The sequence below is a fragment of the Tachypleus tridentatus genome, chromosome 1 (genome assembly GCF_004210375.1).
Source record: "Tachypleus tridentatus isolate NWPU-2018 chromosome 1, ASM421037v1, whole genome shotgun sequence".
NCBI lineage: Eukaryota > Metazoa > Arthropoda > Merostomata > Xiphosura > Limulidae > Tachypleus > Tachypleus tridentatus.
In genome coordinates this window covers 31,428,820-31,447,855 of record NC_134825.1, presented here as the reverse complement: position 1 = coordinate 31,447,855, position 19,036 = coordinate 31,428,820, and the positions used below count along the sequence as shown (strand labels likewise).

General features: G+C 32.7%; 1 protein-coding gene across 3 annotated transcripts in view; it reads right to left on the bottom strand.

Annotated features, from left to right (window-relative positions):
• Window positions 1–19,036, bottom strand: part of LOC143245195 (maltase-glucoamylase-like) — a 33,934-nt gene that overhangs the window by 2,681 nt on the left and 12,217 nt on the right. For 2 of the 3 annotated variants that reach the window (XR_013025501.1, XM_076491254.1), the window contains exons 4-19: window positions 16,191–16,293; window positions 15,240–15,352; window positions 13,780–13,905; window positions 13,403–13,642; window positions 11,724–11,837; window positions 11,264–11,348; window positions 10,159–10,285; window positions 9,617–9,788; window positions 8,938–9,054; window positions 8,360–8,511; window positions 7,808–7,892; window positions 6,683–6,739; window positions 4,982–5,124; window positions 2,955–3,043; window positions 1,565–1,614; window positions 574–747 (exon numbers count right to left, since the gene is read on the bottom strand). Coding sequence is in view for 2 of the 3 variants with exons in the window: in XM_076491254.1 (XP_076347369.1) it covers window positions 574–747; window positions 1,565–1,614; window positions 2,955–3,043; window positions 4,982–5,124; window positions 6,683–6,739; window positions 7,808–7,892; window positions 8,360–8,511; window positions 8,938–9,054; window positions 9,617–9,788; window positions 10,159–10,285; window positions 11,264–11,348; window positions 11,724–11,837; window positions 13,403–13,642; window positions 13,780–13,905; window positions 15,240–15,352; window positions 16,191–16,293 (1,947 nt within the window). In the remaining variant the exon portion in view is untranslated. The remainder of the gene's footprint in view (window positions 1–573; window positions 748–1,564; window positions 1,615–2,954; window positions 3,044–4,981; window positions 5,125–6,682; window positions 6,740–7,807; window positions 7,893–8,359; window positions 8,512–8,937; window positions 9,055–9,616; window positions 9,789–10,158; window positions 10,286–11,263; window positions 11,349–11,723; window positions 11,838–13,402; window positions 13,643–13,779; window positions 13,906–15,239; window positions 15,353–16,190; window positions 16,294–19,036) is intronic. The other variant, XM_076491264.1, reaches the window with a different exon arrangement.

Below are 19,036 nucleotides of genomic sequence, written 5' to 3'. Positions count from 1 at the left end.
ACATTCAAAATTTAATTTATTTTGCAAATTCAGTTTTGTTCATAATAAAAATTCTTTCTTTAATAGTAAACGATTCCAATCCTTTCTCAGAAGTAATATTATAAAAGACATAGGTTAAATCCCTTTATAAGGATTTCCAGGTATTTAGGGAATTCATGTAATAAAGTTTTGAGAAGGGTATGGAGAAATTCGATTTAATTATTATATTTAGCTTTTCAAAAATTTAATCCACTACTAGTTTACTTCTACAACGATACGACTACAAAAAAAAAAAAAGATAAACCTTGATATCCAGTTTTAACAGAATGCAAAACTCAATCTTTAACCCAGAAGTTTTTCAGTTCAAACTCGTAAAATAGCATACCATAGTTGTTAATTAAAAGCGCCTACGTGATAAAGAACTTAAATGGAAACACCGACACATATAACATCACCTTCTTTATTGGGAAAAGCATTACATTTGTAAACGAATCGTTTACCACAATTTTTAGTGTTAGAAAACAGCAGCTTCAAAACTACATCACGTACGTATTCAACTATAACACAGAAAAGTGAAAGGCCACTATGTCTTACTTTAAAGGTTGAATTCCACATCAGATGTCTGTGAGAAAGAGAATATCCACCATTGATAGTGACAGTAGGAGGAAGTGCCGGAAGCCCATATATTGTCACATGATTGAAATACACTTGATCAAAGTCTGTCAAAAATGCTCGTTTCACTTGATGAGCGTTTATAACCAATTTGTTCTTGACAGGTTTTCAAATAGAAATAAAACGATGTCAAGATTTGTTTTCTGTATAACTTTTATACAAATATATTTTTACATGTAAATAAACAATTACATGTTTGTTTATGTTTCGTATAAAAATCAAAAGGTGGAATAAAATAAACTTTCAGATATGACGCCGAGAATTTTCAAATTTTTTGTAGTTGTTTTTATTTTTACAAAAATAATCGATTTAGAGGTTTCTTAAGCGGTATTTATATAAAGTACTATTAATATTAAACCCGAATAATCCAATCATCATTTCTCGCTTATCTCCGATCGCTATAATGATAAAAGCGATTGTTATGGGATAGAAAATGCCAAATTATTCGAGTTAATAAACTGCGGTAAAAATAGGCGAAAAAATGACAGGATTTGCTCTAAGTATAACAATACGCCGCCTCAAATTACTAGTTGTGTAAGTTTGAAACTTTATTTGTGATCAAGTTTACCAACGTTTACGCTGTACAAAATAAAAGATAAGTATGAGTGATAGAATTTGAAATAATAAAATATTTGAATCATAATACTCTAATTTTTATTACTCTAATAATATATATATATATCTACATGGAGAGTGGGAGATAAAGAGGAGCAACATGTTCCAACGTAATTTGATGTGAAAATGGGACTTTTAATAGTTTTTCAGGAGTTTATTTAATATAGCAACACATGATCCTGTGTTATTAGTTGTCCGTTTTCTTTAGTTAACTAAACATCTATACATAATCTGCTTACTAAATAAGATTCATCAAACTACTAGAACTCACAAACACCACTAAATTATGCTTACTTACCTGGGCTACAGTAAAAATAATATATAAGAAGTCTCCTGATTTGTACGAGTCTGAAAAAGTAAAAAAACAAAGAGACTTCTTTAGAAACTAGTAATATGCGAACTGTTTGAAAGTAATTAAATTTCAAAAAATCAGTGACATATGATTTTTTCGAGCACTTGAACTCTATAGATAAAAGTGGGTTAGATTTTTATTAAAATCGTATAGTTCACGTTTACACATTATTTTAAGTTACTTAAAGTGATATGTATATATATAAACTTAATTCAATTATTAAATGTTTATTCAGTGGTGGATTTAAGGTTGTGTTGGTCCTGGACTAATAATTTTGGAGCGTTCCACACCCCATGTAATTTTACGTAGAATAAAATTATCAATGGGCCCCATTAAGGCCATGGGCCCTGGAATTGAGAAACAAAACTTATCTCTAACATAAAAAAATAGGTGAAATTCCAACTTGCAACTCTCAGGTTGCAAGTCGAGTGCTCTAATCATCTGGCTATGCCGGTCTACTTAGGTATAAGTTTGCGAGATTATAACGCTAAAATCTTGGTTTCGACTTCTGCTTTGGACATATCTCACATGCCGCGTTGTAAAATTTTGCGCTAAACGACAAATCAGTTAAATAAAATAATTCTTGACGGAATAAGTCAGAACTGTATTTAATTCCAAAAATCAGATTACAGTGCGTTCTGTTACTAGTAGTAAAATCGACACTCTAAAGGGTCACGCACGTGAACTTGCCAGTTATGGTCGTCAACTAAAGGCTTTAAACTTTAATTGTATAGAAAATTAATAAAATAAGTGACTTCAAATACAGGTATGTAACTCAAACAAAAAGTTTTGAAAATCTCGGTTTTTCCTTACGATTTCTTCAATTGCGTGCTTTGCTTACAATTCAAAAACACCATATTATAAATACATATACCAAAGTCCACCCGCGAACTTATAAAATCTCCTGAAATATACGTCACAGGAGAGAAACTAATGATACTGTAGTCATGTGATGCGTGTTGATGTTGTATTTATATTGAATATGTAAGAAAATGCTCAGTTTTTCCACATCGAAGCATCAGTAAATTAGCTTAGTTTTTGCTTTGTTTTTATTTCAGCTAAAATTACTGAATAAACTAGTCAGCCGCCAGTTTTCATTCACCTAGCATTATGCTTAAAATTTCATTTATTCAAGTGTGAATGAACTAGTTATTTGCTGGTTCGAGTTTCTTTAACTGATCTTTTTACTGCCCAATATTTGATGAACTTGAGTTCATCTTTAGTCTCTAATTGTCACAGTAAACGCCACACAATATATTTGTAGTGCACTCTGTATTTCGTTACTCACGTAATTAAATGTGGTTAACGAAGTTCATAATCGTATATATTTACATACCTAACGTTTCTCCATCATCCAGGAACAAATATCCTCTAGCTGTCCTGCTTCTATCTAACGCCACCAGCAATCTCATGCGATTTCGACGGCTTGAGGTAATTAATGACAAACAACAGAAGTCAACGAAAACCAGTACAGAGAACACAATATGGTTACTTCATTTACGATTATAAAACACGATATGGGATAAGTAACACATTATATCATTAAAAGTAGTGTTATGCCGTTATCTGTTACATGCGCTCTTGTCCATCAATAATTTCCATTAATCCTTGTTACTCGTATGCTAAAATAGACGTTTATTATTTTGAAAAGCAAATAATAATAACAAGAAACATTATTCGATTCTGATTTTGTTTAGTGGGCCTTCTTAAATATTTAAGAATTGTTGTGAACGTTCTTTTTTTTACTAATTATTAGTGAGTACAATGTGCGGTTAGAATGCTGCATTAGTGTTATGATAGACATGTGGTCCTTATCCAAACATTCCATCATATAATATTTTCTATTTGCTATAACAAGACAAAGTCAAAACCTACTAAAACAGCACATCCATAACATTACTCTGAACATTCTTGACAACTATTGTGATATAGTTTTGTCCAATGCATTTTTCTTATGTTTTCTAAATCTAAACTCGCTCATTAAATTAAACAGCAAGTTAAGTTTGAATGCTTCGAATAATGGGTTTACTATTATTCTTCGTCCTAATCTTAATGCCCAAGGCACAATGAGAATTGACACCTTGCATTCATAGTTCTAATAAGTGGCTTATAAACTGTAGTCCAGTACCATGAAACTCCCTGTACATCATGGATATACACTGATGTAATCCAGTACGATGAAACTTCCTTTACACCACGGATATACTCTGATATAGTCCAGCACCATGAAACTCACTTCACACCATGGATATATTTTGGTGTAGTCCAGTACCATTAAATTTCCTTAACACCATAGATATACTTATGTGTAGTTCAATGTTAAAGATTTAGCAATTTAGGTTATTAATGATATCATGGATAATAACCATGTTCAATGACGTAGACGAGATAACTCGTCCAAGCCGATCGGTAACACAGTACCACGGAGGAGTTAATTCGTTCTCAATAATACCTAGCTTCAACGCTAGATGTCAGCACCATACATGCATTTGACCTACTTACAAATTGTTTCACTTTCGATCCAAAATTGCGTCACGAAAAAGTTACAAAATGAAGATTTTGTTTGTTTGTTTGTTTTGGAATTTCGCACAAAGCTACTCGAGGGCTATCTGTGCTAGCCGCCCTTAATTTAGCAGTGTAAGACTAGAGGGAAGGCAGCTAGTCATCACCACCCACCGCCAACTCTTGGGCTACTCTTTTACCAACGAATAGTGGGATTGACCGTCACATTATACGCCCCCACGGCTTGGAGGGCAAGCATGTTTGACGCGACGGGGATGCGAACCCGCGACCCTCAGATTACGAGTCGCACGCCTTACGCGCTTAGCCATGCCAGGCCCTCAAAATGAAGAAGCATTAGAGTTGTATTGTAGCAGCTGAAATACTTGGCAGTCAACAGGTTAAAAATCTAAGTCTATTTAGTTAAATAATGGCACACTAGATGATTAATATACTTTAGACGTTTAACAATGCGTTTTATATGTCCATAATGATATCAATTAAATATTATTTTTTATCACTTTTCAGAAACATCCGATAAAAAACATTGGTAGCTAGTTCTCTAGCTGATTTATAAAATCCAACAAAACTTCCAGTCTTTCTTTCTTATTTAGATATTGTAGATTTAACACCATTAAACTTTTTCACAAAGTTATCGAGTAAATAACAATCTGTTCTGTCATTTCTTTACTCTGGGGCTCAGTAAATAACAATATATATATATATTTTGTTAGGCACTCACAACAATTGTTTGTAAATAACAACATAATGTGTAAGCTTTGGACATTGATTGCTGACATATATACAGTATCTGCTTTGTGTCATATTAATAATAAAAACACATATGTGATTTTCAAACCATACCTGAAAGCAGTATTATTAGCAGGCACCTGATTCACCACAACCTGTCCTCCTCGAAGATGTAAGTTCACTGGTCTAGTGATATTATACAGAGATGTTCCAAGGGATTTCCACTGACCATTTTCTCCAATGTCCAGCCGTTCTCCCTTAAAGGAATGTAAAGCAACAGTAAAATACGAAGTAGACTTAATGTGGCGCTTTCACCAACTATTTAGACTCTACCCCCATAAGGCCCGGCATGGTCAAGCGTGTTAAGGCGTGCGACTCGTAATCTGAGGGTCGCGGGTTCGCATCCCCGTCGCGTCAAACATGCTCGCCCTTTCAGCCGTGGGGGCGTTATAATGTAACGGTCAATCCCACTATTCGTTGGTAAAAGAGTAGCCCAAGAGTTGGCGGTGGGTGGTGATGACTAGTTGCCTTTCCTCTAGTCTTACACTACTAAATTAGGGACGGCTAGCACAGATAGCCCTCGAGTAGCTTTGTGCGAAATTAAAAAAACAAACAAACAAAGAGTACGTTTTTTCTTATAGCAAAGCCACATCGGGCTATCTGCTGAGCCCACCGAGGAGAATCGAACCACTGATTTTAGCGTTGTAAATCCGTGGACATACCGCTGTACTAGCGGAAGGCCCCACAACAAACAAACTACCCCATAAAGAATATTTTTATTTCTAGGTTTAAAATCCACCCTTTTATATAGATAAAATACTTAAAACTAAATTACATGAGGTGATGTACTCTTAGAGAAAGAAAAAAATTGTATAAAAATTAAATATGTGTCATACAAATTACAGATTAATAATTAATTACCGTATTTCACGAAGTTTCTTTTACGATACTAACTTCAAATTATTTCAACCAATCAGAAAATATGTTAATTGTTATATAATATCAGAAAACTTCTATTTGATTTTAAAGTTCATTTTCTCAAATATTTCTTCCTCATGAGGCCTATTTCCAACTAGTTTCAGGGTCAACCATTTTTATTAAGTAAAAATATTGAGCTTTATTTCGTTGTTTTTAACAGTAGTCCTCACGCGAATGCATGCTCGGTGATGAGGATTCAAACCTGTGGCCCTCAATTTGGGAGTTGGGCACTCCAACCGCCAGGATATGCCAAACCGTTTGAATAAGTATTTTTGTTTCCTTGACATTTCTTTTCACTTTCTCGTGGCGGTTCAGTAGTAAATTGATTACATGGGTTTCAAAATTTAAAGATTGATTCCTGCGATATGTACAGCTTAGATTACCGAATGTGTAGATTTGAACTTGACAGAAAAAGGAAAATTAAATATTTTTGTAAATTATATGAATTATTTTTAATATTCTTCCGAGTTAAAACCACTTAAAATTAATGAAAATGTTTGTTGTAATATATCCACACAAATTATTTGTTATTTTGGGAAATTACAAAACTTTATTTTTCAGTAACAATTTTTTAAAGAGTACTTCTGAAATATTTTAAAACTGTTTTTGTAGGAGACATTTTTATACTAAAAACTTTTCAAACTATAAGTAACGTAATTATATACTTTTAGCAAGTTTCCAATATTGCATAAGTCAATTAAAACATATATGGATCATTTAATGGTATCATGATTTAAAGTCATATTAATTTCTACAATAAACGTCAAATCTAAGTTTTACCATGTTCATTTTGAAATAAATTTAGAGTTTGTTAAAATAAATATTAGTTTTACTTACTGTGAAATAATCATACCATAACCCTTGCGGGAAAAAGGCTTTCACTTCATTTACTCCCTTGGAGAATAAAAAAGACGTATCCAGTATCATACTCTTACTGAGAGATATCAGCATAATTGAATAACAACTTAAAATATCCTATAGCATTTAGTTCCACACGCATAACGTTAAAGAAAGAAAGAAAATGAAAATGTTTTGTATTTACGCCAATTTTTTAATTCGTAAGTTCACGTGATATAAATGATTAGAGGTAGAAACAGACAACCACCATTATGAAAAGATGTTTAAGAAACTATTGTTGTAAGCATCCATTAAGAAGTAATTTGAAATACTCAAACTTTGTTATGTTATGGATATTTTATATCAAATAAAAATTAATATAAAGCCAGTTTTATACCTGTCAAATGAAGAACAACGTGAATCGTTATGTTTTTGTGTTATTGATCAAAAATTACTATTTTATCTACATTATGGTATCAAAAAATACTTCAATAGATAACAGCATATGTAACACGTATAATTTAATATCATGTTATTTTAACCATTCTATTCCTCCGTATTATTGTCGTATACACAGTAACAGTCTGGAAAGATTTTGTAGGATTAAATAGTAGAAGTATATTGTTTGTTCAGTAGAGTATTTAGCAACGTAAAGAGTACGTTAAAATAACAAATTAGAACGACATTAAACAATTTAAAGAATCGATTTTTCATAATTAAAACAATAATTTCATGTATATCTCAGTTTTCTGTATATTTATTAAATTGTTTGATATTGTCGTCACTAAACAAAACGGTTATATTAGAATCAAATGTTTTGTTACGTTAAAAGAAAACAAAAACCTTTACCACAGCTGTATTCAAGTTTTGGATAACAAATAACTTTTCTGCTATCAGTTGCGTTTAAATCACCGGAAGTTTGCGAAGAAAGAAGAAAACACAGGTCACGTGAAGCAAATAATAATTTAGTCAACTAATCACAGTAACACATTAACGCCATTTTCTAAATTACTTAATCATAGCACAAAAGTAAAATAGACACAAACATTCTCTTTTCCAAGACATATATTTCACATAAATTTTATCAATAACAAACATAAATGAAAATATTTTGAGTGTTCGTACCTTTTCCATAACAGGAGTGAATAATAGGGATGACCCCCATAAGAACTGTGTATTTATCCGTAATGTGGCGTTATGATCAGGAAACCTATAACAAACAAACTTATATATGTCATGTACGCTTCGAATAACATAAATTATATTAACAAAATATAACTACTTAAATTAACATTAGGAAATATTCAATGTGTAAAACTCTATTTTCTGAGTATAAAGTTAGGCTATAAGTATTATAACAACATATTTTACGGCTAATAAAATTCGTGCATGAACATGATTGTTGGAAATATATACTAGGGTTGTGTATATAATAAGGCTTGCTGCAGTGTTTCCATAGTAGCCGGTTGCAAATTACACACATACACAAACGTAATTACTTCTTACTAGAAACAAAGAATTAATTTTACTTGTATAATACTTCTAAACATTGTGTATCATGTGCTATTTATTTATTATTGATGTGCGTAGCTTTAAACATACGGTGCTTTCATTTTATTTATTTAATACCTTTTAGTTAGACAGCAAAAAAACAAAAGGTAGATAAATCTCACATACTCTTGTACCAAAGAGCGGACGACCGTTGTCCCTCTAGTGTGAGCGTGATGAAATAGTGTATACAGGAACGGTAAGAGTTCATACCGAAGTTCGGTGACGCGACGTAGGACTTCAACAAAACCTTTGCTCAGCTCCCAGTAAAATATGTACATCTATTTAAAATGCAGATTCAGCATGATAAAATCAAACAAACAAACAAAACAGATAAAACTACGAAAGACTCCTACTTGTAAACAAAATATTTTTTAAAGGTCATAAAGAGAAAAACAAAATGTTTTAGGAGTCTTTGATCTTGGCGTAGCAATGTTAACAGTTCTCTCTATCAACACATCCATTATACACACGTTTTAATAAAAACTTGAATGACTGAGTTTGTAATACAGAAGTGAATTTTATTTAATTTTAATATTGTCATACAATATTATATTGTTTATCATATGTGTAATTTTTTTTTATATTAACTTTATACCTATTTCTATCAACTGTAATCGTTATGTTGGTGGAATTTTATCGGATTCCACAAAGATTCTTATCATTAGCTTTAAGGTATAATAGGAGATTTAAAAAAAAAAGTTTACCAAATCGTCATTTGTAAAACAAATTTCGAACAAGGGAAAGAAGGCCCCTAGTTCAAACCATCGCAACCAGAGGTCCTCTTCTTGAATGGGATTTCTACCGCACAGTTTTATTCCCACCTGTAAGGATAAATACATAGCTCTGTAAAAGAAGTCAACTTTTGAAACCAATATTTATTCTGATTCGTATAATAAATAAATCGTTATTAGGTACATCAAACTAAAAGATGTTATTATATGATTGATTGCCAAAGATCATACATTTTTATGGACTCAATAAGAAATTGACTGTACAACCAAATTTTCCTTTAAGGCTTTTGTACAACAAACAGGGTTACAGTTTAAATAACATTGTTATCAATGAATCTTACTGGTTAAATAGCATCAAAAGTTTCAAGTGGAAACACAATTACCTATCTCTAAGCTATGTAGGTACTACATGTTGTCGTGGACAATGAAGACAAAATTAATATTATATTATTGCAAAGAAAATCGTTTCGAAGTCAATGGACTCTAGGATGAAGTAAAATGTATATTATAAGGCATAATTAAACAAGTTAGCTGTAAAAAAATTTTCTAGCGTGTTTAACATTTTACTTTTAACTTGTGACCTAGAGAAGTAATTCCTGTTGAAATACATTGTTGTGATAAAGCCTACATATTTAATAAGCGCATTTCTTACGTAAGGTATTCCAGAAAGTCCAAATTTAAAAACGATTGGTAGTGCTTGTTTTAAATCGCTCCATCGAGAAAAATTGAATTGTATCCAATGTCCTGCATAGCTTCCTGTACCAACAGACGTCGCTTCAGTCACAACAAATGATCGTTTGTTTTCGAACAGCACCTTCTGTGCGCTATAAACAACAAAAAAACAATTACTGAATTTTAGTAAATCGTACAAATTAAAATTCTTTATTAACAAAAAAAAATCAGTTTTTGCAAGAAATGTTGTTCATAATATTTCACATTTAATAAAACAGGAACAAGCTACTTCACGCTACTAACATGTCTGAGCGGCGTTACCGTTCAAAATATCAGTTTTAAGACCTCTTAAATGTTATAACATTGTATTATTTTGGCTTAGTAAGTTGTTTCAACAATATTTAATTTTAAATCCGTATAACGATAATAACAATTAGATACAATGGATAAAGTATTTGATATTATCTTTTATTAACTGTGCCCAAAAACAGAAAAAAAAAAAAACATAAATAAAAGACTCACTATGCTGTAGCTTTACTCATACAATGCCCATAGAGGTTATACAAGTCATAATATTGGTGCCGTGCTTTTCCCCACAGCTGCCAAGCGTCCATACAAAGCGTAGAATCAAACAGCTGTCTTTTTCTAGCTTCATGGTAGGAAACAGAAAGCAGGATAAAGTTAAAAACATATATGAGAAGTTAAAATATTAACTTTTGTATCGTATAGTTAATAAAATAATACCTCGTATACAATAAATTAAGGAAGGTAAAAAAAGACAAACATATGTAATGTTTACGCAAAATTTTCCTGTTTCCAAATTAAGGCTAGAAATACAAAATAAACAGTGAGTTGTAAGACAAAGGTAAGATAAAAAAAGGTCAAACCAAAATATAAACCGCACAAGAAATCTCGAAAATTCCTTTTATGAATAAAAGTGCTTATGGTAAAAACTATTTTTAAAAGTACATTCAGGTGCATTCTCATAGGTGGATTAATATCAGAATAATTGATAATGTTCGAAAACAATCTTAGCTTTAAATTATACTAAGAGACAATTATAAAAAGAAAGCTTGTTTTTGGTAAATATACGGTAAATTATTAGTATTATTATTAATTATCATGGTGTAGTATGCGCCCATCCGCTAGTACAGCGGGAAGTCTAGGGATTTACAACACTAAAACCAGAGGTTCGATTCCCCTTGCTGGGCTCAGCAGATACACCGATGTGGCTTTGCTAGAAGAAAATATACACATGTTTTTGTGTTAAACACGTAGTTTACTGTACAAAGTGCTTTAAGAGTTATTTATTGCTATTCTAAACAATGTAGCACAGACTAAATATATCATCACACAAACCATTAGAACCGTAGCGGAGTATACTTTTAAGCATGCCATAAACTCGAATTTTAGCATTATAAACCATAATTTTATAGCTAAACCATTGGGATCAGGCTGCATAGAAACGAGATAGTTGGCCGAAGCCTTAACAGTGATATATTTCTTTTAAAATTCTGACAAACGTATTACATTCTTTTATTAAACTACAAAGCTAATCAAAACTTTGATGAAGGTTATTCATTCATAATTACATGAACCACCTGTTAATGTTTCTGATAAAACTTACCTGGTATATAAGGTGGATGATTAAGATTGTCTCGAAAACAACCATTAACTGACCCATCCACGTTGTTAGCAGGAATGTTATCTGTCTGAGAAATAAATAAAACAAACATAGTAAACGTTATAAGAAAAAGTCTGATAGGATATATATATATATCCTCGTAACTTAGGTTAACAGGCTACATGACAAGCCTAATAATTTAATTATTTTAGAAAAGTAGAATATAAAAAGTAAGCTAAGCAACTGATAATAAATAGAAACAAATAAACCAGAATAATGAACTATTCAAATGCTCCAATACAACATAAATTTTTACAGAACAAAATAAATTCACGAATATTAGTTAAGTGTTGTACTATTATTTCTAAACGACGACTGGAGTTACAATCGATTTCTAAGCTTGTTTTTTAACACATATTTTTTCGTTATTTGTGAATTAGAAAGCACAATTTCAAACACTTACAATCCACAATCCATCAAATATGATCTCCTTGTGCAAATTCTCTATGTTCTTCACCCACCACCTCTGAGTGATGGGGTTCCCGAAATCCGGAAAAACGACTTTTCCACGCCAATTCTGGGGGGAAATTCAGGTACTTAATTCTGTAACTGGCTTTAAAACGAAGCTATAGAGAATTGTTATTATTTAATAAAAGTTATCTGGATATTATTATATTAATATTTAAATGTTTTATATAATAATATAGTTATTCTCATTTGGTTTGAGTGAAAGGAGTGGTTCTCAAAGTGTGTTCCGGACCACTGGTGGTTCGCGAGAGTCCTCCAGGTGGTCCGTTGACTGATCCAAAGTACTGGTCACATCAAAAGCAATGATTTTCTTTCCATTAATTCTGATCAGGTTTTTGTTTGTTTGTTTTTGCGGTGGCCACCGATAGGGGATGGAGATGGGGTAGAACCAATAGGAGGTTCTCAGAGTCATTTGCTCTGGCACAATAGTTCTCGGACGAAAAAGTTTCAGAATCACTGGTGTAGTGAAGTATGGAAAATTTCCGCAACGACTATTTTCTATCCTAAGTCATGTGTCTTTCAAGTTCACGTATTACAAACAACAAACAAAAGTGTTTCGTGCTGAGACTGTCAACCTAAAAAACTCGTCTCTGTTTGTAGCAGTGTAGCGGATGTTTATTATGTGCGAACAATTTATGAATTCTGTTGAAGTAGGGACGTTAGGACGAGTACCTATAGAACAGAAAAACGAAGGATTTTCAAATGCTTTCATACGAACAGCGGCGCGAGCAGTTTCCGTTGCTGTTACCATATATGGGTGTCGTTTTCGATGCAGACGTTTTCCATCTACACAATGGTTTGCAGGATATTCTTAAAATTTGGTTTGCTACGTCTCAACGCTTATGATAGCTCAATAAAACTATTTCTAGGTTATGACGGGAGAAAATATCTTTTTGACATTTTTATTTTCTTATCCTAGTTTCCAGGCCAATTTATAATACTTATGCGTATATGTGTCATACTTTACGTGTTTTGTTATATTTGCTACACAGAAAAATAAAATCAACAATGATGTCATTGATTTGGTTTGAATTTTGCGCAAAGCTACACGAGGGCTATCTGCGCTAGCCATCCCTAATTTAGCAATGTAAGACTAGAGGAAATGCAGCTAGTCATCACCACCCACCGCCAATTCTTGGGCTACTCTTTTACCAACGAATAGAGGGATTGATCGTCACATTATAACGTCCCCACGGCTGAAAGGGCGAGCATGTTTGGTTTGACGGAGACTCGAACCCAGGATCCTCAGGTTACAAGTCGAACGCCTTACCCACCTGGGTATGCGGGGCCTCAATGATGTCATACTCACACAAACCAGACTTTGTATATATCATCTCTAACTATATATAGATACAATGAATAAATTACAACGTACCCCACACGCTTTCAAAAGATTTGTTTATTTGTTTGTAAATCCAACCCTCACAATGGGTTATCTGTGCTATACTGACACTGAGTATCGGAACACGGTATTTAGTAACTTATCGATGGTAATGGGGTGCTTTCTAAAGGCATATTTTCTAAAAACAAAAGCGAGCTAACTGGATCATTTAATAGCACTTTATGTTTCAGTTGTGATTTTGTTTCTAGGATTTATCAAAATTTTCGAAATACCTTTCCTTCCAGGGGCTGATGGCCCCAAGAACTATTAATAAAAACGCCCCGCTCAATTCCCACGTCATATGCTGGGTTGGTCCCTCTTGGTTGGCCACTGAGTATTCCAGGACTAAGGTTAAGAGTGATCTTTAAATGATTTTGATGGATTTCTTTAGCTAACTGGACAAAATGTAGGTTCTTCAAGTGACTGTAGTTGAAGTCCTTGCTGCTGAATTCGACGTAAAAATGTGCCACATCCTACAGAACATATACAAAAAAAATCCATACAATACAACTCACCTATCAGATTTTTACTGAGATGCAAATCACAGAAATAAACATCCTACTAGAGTTGAAAAAAAAAATTTTGGTCAAGAAAAAACATGTTGACCTACCATCGGTATTTGTTTTCTGTGTAACTCCAAAATTGTTTCTTGTAAATTTGCATTTTTCTCTTGAGGGTAGAGTCCAACATGAAGTCCGAGGGCCCAATATGGAGGCATCCATGGACGACCTACCGACTGAAAATAAGGATAAGAAAAAAAATAAAAGAAGAAAGAGAGTAAAACTTGTTAGAGGAATGCTTTCAAATTATGATCTGCAAGAAAGATTATAACATTGTTTTCTAGTGCACAACAGGCTTTCTAGGCCCTGCTCTCTACGAGGAATTAAATGCCCCATTTCAGCATTGTAAGTCTGTAAACTTGTCGCTAAATAAACTGGTAACGGTTATGATATTGTCATAATTGAGAAACAGTAACTATAAAACTAATAAACGACTAAAGAAATCAAAACGTGAAATCGCTTCTCGTCCAAAATGTTTAGCGCATTTACTAATTATATTGTGTGAGAAATGTGCGTTTTCTTTATCCACGCACCCTTCATTCGCAAGAATACTATGTCAGATGAAAGTTCCATGCCTTGTTAACCCTTGGGGCAAAGTTTACTTTCTGGATTTATTGCAAGATATTTCTCGAATACGTGAGAAATAAGTTATAACTTCAATTTTCAGGTTTAGACTGAGCATTTTCCACTGTTAGCTTGCCCAGCTGAGGATCTAAAGGTTCATGTTTCGCGTCCCGTCACCGAAAACAAAAATGTTCTTCTTATTTTAAGACCGCTAATAAGGGTGTTGATAATATATTATTATTTAGTTAGAATAACTCAAGATCACTGATAGAATAGGGGGGAAGACAACCAGTCAAACAGCAGTACTTTACCCCACTACTCTATCGGTTTCAAAATTATAGATAACTGGAGTAGATTATTCGTGTAGTTTTGTGCGAATATCCGAAACAAACCAAATGTTTTTAGACCAGAGTTTCTCTAAATTTTTCACCTTCATATTTGACTTTATCCAAATCCAAAGAAGAAGAAACTTCTAAAGACCTGACTAAGACCGAATCTAAGTATAAATAATTTTTAGGGCACCTAGGTATGTAAAAGAAAAAAACAAATCAAATTCAGCTTGGCCAGAATATAAACGCTTTCATATTTACGATCCGATCGGAACTGAACTAGAACCTGATTGACCAGAACTGACCCTTGTCAAAATTCTGGCCTATGCGAATTTTGTATGCAATTCTCCTACCTCTGTAAAAATTGAGGAGAACTAGTTACTGCAATGTCAATTATGTCATCCCTGAAGATGAGCGACCTGTGTAGCGGCACATGTCACCCATCACAAGAGCCGAATTACAGGCAAGTTCCTTCGAATTTTGCCGAACAAGTAGGCCTGTAAACACCAGAACTAGGCTTAACAACAACGTGTGTTCGTACGAAAAACAAATGTTTATGATAACTAAAAAAAAAAAAAATCCATCTTGGTAACAAATCATGAAATAATTATACAAACCTCTGTATACTGTTGGACTACATTTTCTGGACTTGGTCCCATAAAAATGTAGAAATCTAGAACCCCTCCAGTCGTCCGAAAAGTCAAAACTGGGCTTGAGTAAACTTCTACTTCTGTAAAATTATGTTGAGGGCTCATGAATGACCGTTAAAATGAGTTATGTACATAAACATACACAAACACACATGTATATAAGTACTAAATTTGACACTAGAAGGAAAAGTTTAAATAATCTATATTTTTTATTATCTTTAAGTTTTCATTTTCATATTTTTACGCATAGGTATATATTTATTCGGCATAAGGTATGTATAAATTTTCTATATATTCCTGTTATTTAAGGCACTATTAACCAAACACAACTGAGTCCCTACACGTAAAAATACTATCGATTATTACTACTAGAAGACTAGACAGTTTGTAAATACCACATATCAGAAGATAAATGTCCCTAATTTTTTTTTAAATGCTTATAGTTACAATAAATATGGGCAAACCGTTACTGTAATGAATTATTAACGTATACACAATATTATGTAGGAAACTCCAGATATTAGAAATTCAGGCGTATTTTTAATATAAACTATTATTAAAAATTATTGATGCATAAAAGTGGCAAATTATCATAGTCATGTGGTGCTTTTTTATTTGTATAAATAGAATTATAGGAGGTTTAATGTCAAATCACATTAACATTACGGTATTATATCCCCACCTTTCTATACACATATTCTATATTGTTACCCATTGTAGTGTTATTAAATATTAACTTTTCCATGACACAACTTTTTATTCAAATACACTTTACAGTTACCCACTGTTTTGTTAATTTAAAATTAACTTTTCCATGGCACAACCTTCTACCGAAACACTTTTCACTTACCCGTTGCTTTGCTATTGACATTAATACGCTTTCCGTGATGTATCGATATAAATGTTCTTCACACTCACCCATTGCATTGCTGTTGAAAAGTAAAACTCCATGAGCATCACCCTTCTCTTCAATACACATATACATTGGATGAAACCTCGAACTTTCGGTTGATGTTTTTTTCTGTTGAAACAGAAGACGATATACGTAAATAATATCCAATAATTAATGTATATATATATATAACTGCAAACATTAAAACTGCTTACATTTATTTTTCATAGCAACATATAGAGATTCTTTCAAACATATATCCAACGTCACACAAGTAATGCGTCGGTCACATACATATGTTTTAAGTTTACTTTGAATCCAAAACATGGAGATTCTCTACTAAGTTCCTTGTTTGCTTATAGAATTCTATAGGATAAATATAATGTTAAGGTCTCTCAAATTTTAGAATGTTTTTTTTTTCAAGTTCTTCTATCAGTATATATTCCACTAAAACTGAAATGTGCCTTAAATTCTAGAATTTTAATGTAAGAATTTCTCTAGTAACGTAAAATATCTTGAGATCTCTTTCTTTATTAAAGACGTTTGTAACAGTATCTGATTATGAAGAACCACGTAAATATCTGAGAAACCCTTGATTATTTTTGGCATAATTCTGTTTATCACACGTTCTTGTAGAAGATCAGCGCATATCTCAAATTCTGCCCCCAGTGGCTCAGCGGCATGTCTGCGGACTTACAACGCTAAAAACTGGGTTTCGATACCCTTGGTGGGCAGAGCACAGATAGCCAATTGTGTAGCTTTGTGCTTAATAAAAAAAAACACAAAAAAACAAATCTCAAGTTCTGTGTTTTCTTTCTTTTTTTTCAAACTCTTCTGTAAAATATTATTCCATAGGTTAATAATACTGGCGGATCTCCAGAATGCTGAGCTTATTTCATATGATTCAGCTCCTATGACAATGTATGCTTTACAGGAGGTTAATATTTGAAATCACTCTAACTCTCCCTTGTACATTTCTACAGGCACTATATAGTTATATAGTCAGTCAACTTCAAAGGTATTTATCAAAAATCTCTTCTCGCCTTATGCATTTTGTAGAAACTACTCTAAGGGATATGAGAGTCGTGGTGTTTCCAGAAACACTAATAAACTTACAGGTAAGAACGGTAAATGTGATAAGCTGCAGAAAAGGCAGAGCTGAAATGAATTTCTTACTCAACTGAAAGAAGAAACATGGCACTAAAACTGAATATAAAAGGAAACTGTAATGCTTAAATACACACAAAAAAATACAATTCATAACGTGCGCACTAAGCAAGACGCAGCAACATTATTAAAAGGAGCTCGCGCAAGAATCAGACTGAGAGAGCTAATCACTATATAACTATTAAAATACACTCACCTTTTTCACGGTGCACTTATCACCCTTGTTATTGGGAAAAATAAGAAGAATGCGCCCTCTAGGTATTTCTAATCTTCCATTCAGTTAATGTCACTAGATATACACAAAGAACTAAACCAAAGAATTTTCAACTTACACTTTTTGTTGAAGGTTTCAGCAACACTAAAGGGGAGATGTGTAACTAAGACAACAGCGAGCACTAAAGGGGAGCTACTTATGGCGTGTGTTTTATGTGTGTTTGTCTTATAGCAAAGCCACAAAGGGATATCTGCTCAGCCCACCGAGGGGAATCAAACCCCTGATTTTAGCGTTGTAAATCCGGAGACATACCGCTGTACTAGCGGGGGGCTCTACTTATGGCGTAACTAAGAAAACAGCGAGGTAGATATAATCCAAAACGGCCTTTCATCACTATAAATTCTATACTCATATAAGTGTTAATTTTTTAACTTGGTAAAGCTTAAATGTTTACATGTAAAAAAAAAATTATCTGGCACGTTTTGCATACCACAGGACTCTGTTTCTAATTTTCAATTGTCTATCTTTGTTGAAATTTGTCATTCTATAAAATATTAATATTTTGAGTCTTTGAATTCTACTTTCTAGATTTCCAAAACTGTTTAATGTGTTTTAGATCACTCAGTTATTAAAATTAAAGCCCTCCCCATTGGCATAGCGGTATGTCTGCGGACTCAAATCGCTAAAAACCGGATTTACATACCTATGGTGGGCAGCGCAGATATAGCCCATTGTGTAGCTTCGTGCTTAATTCCAAAAACAACAACTAAAAGTAAAGTAATACTGAGGTAGAGTTTCTGTTAATAAAATCAAGATATATTTGAATTTTTTAATTATCTGACGTTTGTATCACTTCTTTAACAAACTTGTAAATTATCCAATACCGTTTAAAAACAGTCACTTGGTAAGTTAAAAACTTGAAGTAAAAGAAAATTAAAACATTGACCTCTAGTATTGTATCTTTTATCTTATGAATTGATGAATAACTAAACTCCAAGGTCTTTCCGACTTCTTATCTTTGCGGTGAATCTGACTACAACATACTTTTCATATGCGTAATAGCTGAAACTACAGACTGTTCGGTAAATACTCTTAACCTTGTAATAATTATTTAGCCATGAGAAATGAAATTCTGCTTCAGTTATTAATACTAAATTAAGAATGATTGGAACATGAAGTTAGTTGAGTCGTCTAAGTTTTATGTGAATAAATTAAGTAACACGTTAAAAAATTCAGTGAAAATAATAAACCTTTGGTAATTTTATAGACTTTTCCAAAGATTTTCAATCAAAACGAAAAGGTCAGGAGTATTTTTATACATTTTTTTATCTTTTCATCAAAAGGCTTAAGAAATATTATTTATAGCCTCCATACTGTAATGCATTCGAAAGTTATTTTGGAGTTTAAGGCTTTGGGGGTTTAAATAGTTAAAAAAAAAAGTTATATTTATTAGTAATTTTTGGAGACAAAAATATTTTAAAATGATATTCT